Genomic DNA, 4,017 nt, shown 5'->3' on the forward strand with positions numbered 1-4,017 from the left:
AACATTGTGTATCTTACCTACTCTACTACTATAAGGTCCCAAGAACACAACAATGTCAGCAACAACACTCTGGTGATGTCCGACCAGCAAAGAGATGCAGTTGTACAGCTAGACTTTCTGCTCGGGTCAGAGGCCTGTGTGGCCTTCTTCCTGCTGCTGGTCCTGGTGTGGTTTCTGAATCGGGAGTTTGAGGTCAGTTATCGCCTTCGTTACCATGGAAATGTGGAGGCTGATCAACACCGCATCAAGATTCAGAACATGAGGGACCAGGCGGACTGGTTGCTGCGTAATATCATCCCCATTCATGTGGCAGAACAATTAAAAGTTACACAGAGCTATTCCAAAAATCATGACAATGTTGGTGTCATTTTTGCAAGCATAGTCAACTTCAGTGATTTTTATGAAGAAAGCTACGAAGGAGGCAAGGAGTGCTACCGTGTCCTCAATGAGCTGATTGGAGACTTTGACGAACTCTTAAGAAGGCCTGCTTTCTCAAACATTGAAAAGATCAAGACCATTGGAGCAACGTACATGGCCGCCTCTGGGCTGAACACACAACAGTGCGCAGATGCTGCCCATCCTCATGCCCATCTTCGAGCTCTTTTTGAATTTGCTTTGGAAATGATGCAGGTTGTGGATGACTTTAACAAGAACATGCTTGGTTTTGGCTTCAAGCTTCGTATTGGATTCAATCATGGCCCACTCACTGCCGGTGTGATCGGCACCACAAAGCTTCTCTATGACATCTGGGGAGACACAGTCAACATTGCCAGTCGCATGGACACAACAGGGGTGGAGTGTCGAGTTCAGGTTAGTGAGGAGAGCTTTTGTGTGCTCAGCGGCATGGGTTATGAGTTTGACTTCAGGGGCACAGTGAATGTTAAAGGGAAAGGTCAAATGAAGACCTTCCTTTACCCTAAAAGCAGTGACAGTGGCTCTGTACCACAATACCAGCTGTCTGTGTCCCCAGAGATCAGGGCACAAGTGGATGGTAGTATTGGGCGATCTCCCACTGATGAACTTGCCAGCATGGTGCTCAACACCAACACAAATACATGCAGCACTACTGCTATGGTGCCCAGTGCGAGCGCAGGCTCATCAACCACCACAGGACTTTCTGTCATAAAAGATTTGGGAGTAAGTGGGCAACGGGCTGCAAGTGAAAAGAGGCCATCCCCAGATGCCACGTTTACTAGGAGGTCTGTCTCTCATAGCGGTCTCACATCTGTCATCAATGTTGAGGAACCATCACCATCTGAAAATGTTAAACAACACGTCACTATGCCTGCTCCACAAACTCTCACTGCAAACCTTCCAGACTCCAAAAAGTGTGACAATAATACTGGTAAATTAACTCGACGGTGACATTATAGAAACCACTCTTGCATCCACCCTTTAAGATGTGCATACTTCAGAATTTAGAAGAACTGAGAAATGAAGCCATTCTGTCTTAAATCAGTGAAGTGACATTTTTGACATTGGACAAACACATCAGTGGCAACATCCCAAAAATGGATCCCAATGGCTAGATGTAGTGTGTAAATCATGACCTACATTTGCCTGCTACAGATCTCAATATCTACTAATAATGCGAACTCCTTTAAGTAGAATCAGTACTTTTTGTATGTATTTTAAGTGCCTTAGATCAATTGGTCTGCGTGTAGATTTAAGCCTTTTAAAACAGTAACAAAAAGGGAAACATTTTGGGAAACCTGTGATTTGCTATGCCTTTAATATGAAAAGTGCTAAAGAAAAAGTGCTAGAAAATGATTTTTTTTTTTTTTTTTGCTGTTGTATAATGCTGTATTGTACACTGGCAAAACATCATTTCTGATTTGTAAAATCACAGTTTAAGCGAATAGATTCAGTGGAGTCAGACACCTGTGCTGTGAGAAATAGCATGCTCTGAGTGCATGCACAGAGTAGTTGTGAATTTGTGTGTAGGACCTGACAATTGTTGAGTTAGTAACATCGGTAATAGAGGACGGTATGCTCTCTGGTATATCAGCTTTATTGCTCATGTCTTAAAAACCTTTCGATTGCCTCAGTAAAGAGGCATATGCTGGGCTTAGCGACACGTTGACCTGTAGTTTCTTAACTCTGTAACTCACTGAGAAAAGCAAAACAACCAGAAAGTGGTAACACTTTACTTTACAGCACACTTATAGTATTATTGGAAGGCTGAGTAATGAAAAAGTAATGACACAGTAATTTTGATAATTACATGGAAACAGGACACACACAGACTTAAACTTAATTTATAATATCTAATCCTTATTTTTACCCCAATCCAGTATGGAGACTGTAAATTGCCCAGAAACAAGATAAGTATGTTGCAAAATGCATAATACCTTTTTATCCCAGGTTAGCAATGTTCTTTCCTATTGCAATGTGCTAGAAAGAAAAGCACAACCCAAAAAGTCTTAGAGATAACCGAATCGTCAGGTTTGTTTCTCATTATGTGCTATTTTTGTCATAGGAAAAATATATCAAATTCATATGTTAGCTTTTTGTGAAAAGCTCAACATTTTACATTTTACGTTTGCTAAATATTAAAGTAAATGCAATGCAAATATGTTCAATAATGTCATCTAAACTTGAAGTAACTTTCCATTGATGGGATTGTGTGTTCACTTGCAAAATGCTGCATTCCTGTCAATCTTCAGTCTCATGTGATTCAGTATTTTGGGTGTTTTGTTTCAGTAAAACATATTAGCTTGTGCCTTTAATTGCCTTGTAGACTTTTATTTAAATGCTATTATAAGGTTATAATAAATCAGTGCCTTGTTATAACAATAATATTACATAAACTGGCCTTACTGTTTTCTGATTTATTTGGATGCAATTTGAAATGATAACTCTTATGATTCTCCAGTGTTTCCTTTATTTCTCTTTTTGTTGCTTTTTGCTAATGATCACACAATCCTTGTATTAATGTGTTTTGTATTATAAAAGGATGCACTTAAGGTAATGACAACATTATGCAGTGGTTCTTTAAAGCAAGTAACTTTTACTTTTCTGCTAAAGGGTATAGGCCACATTTGTTTTCACGTCAGACGACCTTGTCCTCGACATGTGCAAAAGCAATTGATGTATATCTATTTTTATTCTGATGTATTAACAATGCAACTTTAGTTATTTTGTTATTGTGAAAACAGCTTTTAAAAGTGATTCTTGAACTAGAGCTATTGCACATTAGAAGCATTTGATGCCAAAGAGTGCAACATCAGCTTTATGTTGGTTCTGTACAGTTTAAGCAAGGTTGTTATCGGTTAAAGGACTATTGCACAAAGCTCCCACTTTCTATTGTACAGTATCATTTGGTATTGTGTTGTACTTGAGTATTTTTATTCTTATGTGCATGCATTGTGGTAAAGAAAAGTGTTATTCTGTATATGTTGGTGTTTTCTGTAATGCATGCGTGTAAATGTATGATTGTTGAATTGTGAGAATGTATACAGAAAGAATGTTTGTTCCATTTCAACAAACATGTCATGTTAATTTTGCCATATTTTCCAATTTAAATTTGCCATTTAGAAGTGTCACAGTACTGAACTTTGATCACTGTCCTCTTTGTTGCCTAATAAAACTAAACAAGGAGATCTGGAATATGTCCAGAAGTTTGCTGAAGCCATATTTTAATAATTGTTAATTTTTGCTTTGAATGTTATGTATATTGCACGCTAAGTGTGGAGATGAAGGGTAAATAAAATAAAATAAATTTAGCTGCTGGAAGTCTTGTCCAATTTAATTTATTACCGTACTGCAGTGTATGAGTATATAAACTTATTATTTTATTCAAATGCGTCTGTATTGTACTTTAATTTCTATGCTCTATTGTAATTTCTATTGCATTATTTTCCATATTTCCAGGGAAAATACAGCGAATTATCCCCCTCTTTATGCACCACTCCCAGAGGCTACCTTGCGTACGTGCACATGACGCATGGTGGGACACAGGTTTACGTCAGGGCGTCACTCTCCTCCCCCTCAGTCTGACTGAAGAAAAAAAAAAAA

General features: G+C 38.4%; 1 protein-coding gene across 1 annotated transcript in view; it reads left to right on the forward strand.

Moving 5' to 3' along the window:
* Positions 1 to 2,237, forward strand: part of LOC306968651 (adenylate cyclase 9) — a 31,577-nt gene extending 29,340 nt beyond the window's left edge. The window contains exon 10 of the mRNA XM_079564095.1: positions 36 to 2,237. Coding sequence (XP_079420221.1) covers positions 36 to 1,365 — 1,330 coding nt within the window. The 3' untranslated portion in view covers positions 1,366 to 2,237. The remainder of the gene's footprint in view (positions 1 to 35) is intronic.
* Positions 2,238 to 4,017: the final 1,780 nt, after the last annotated feature.

The sequence above is a fragment of the Gobius niger genome (genome assembly GCF_951799975.1).
Source record: "Gobius niger genome assembly, chromosome: 10".
NCBI lineage: Eukaryota > Metazoa > Chordata > Actinopteri > Gobiiformes > Gobiidae > Gobius > Gobius niger.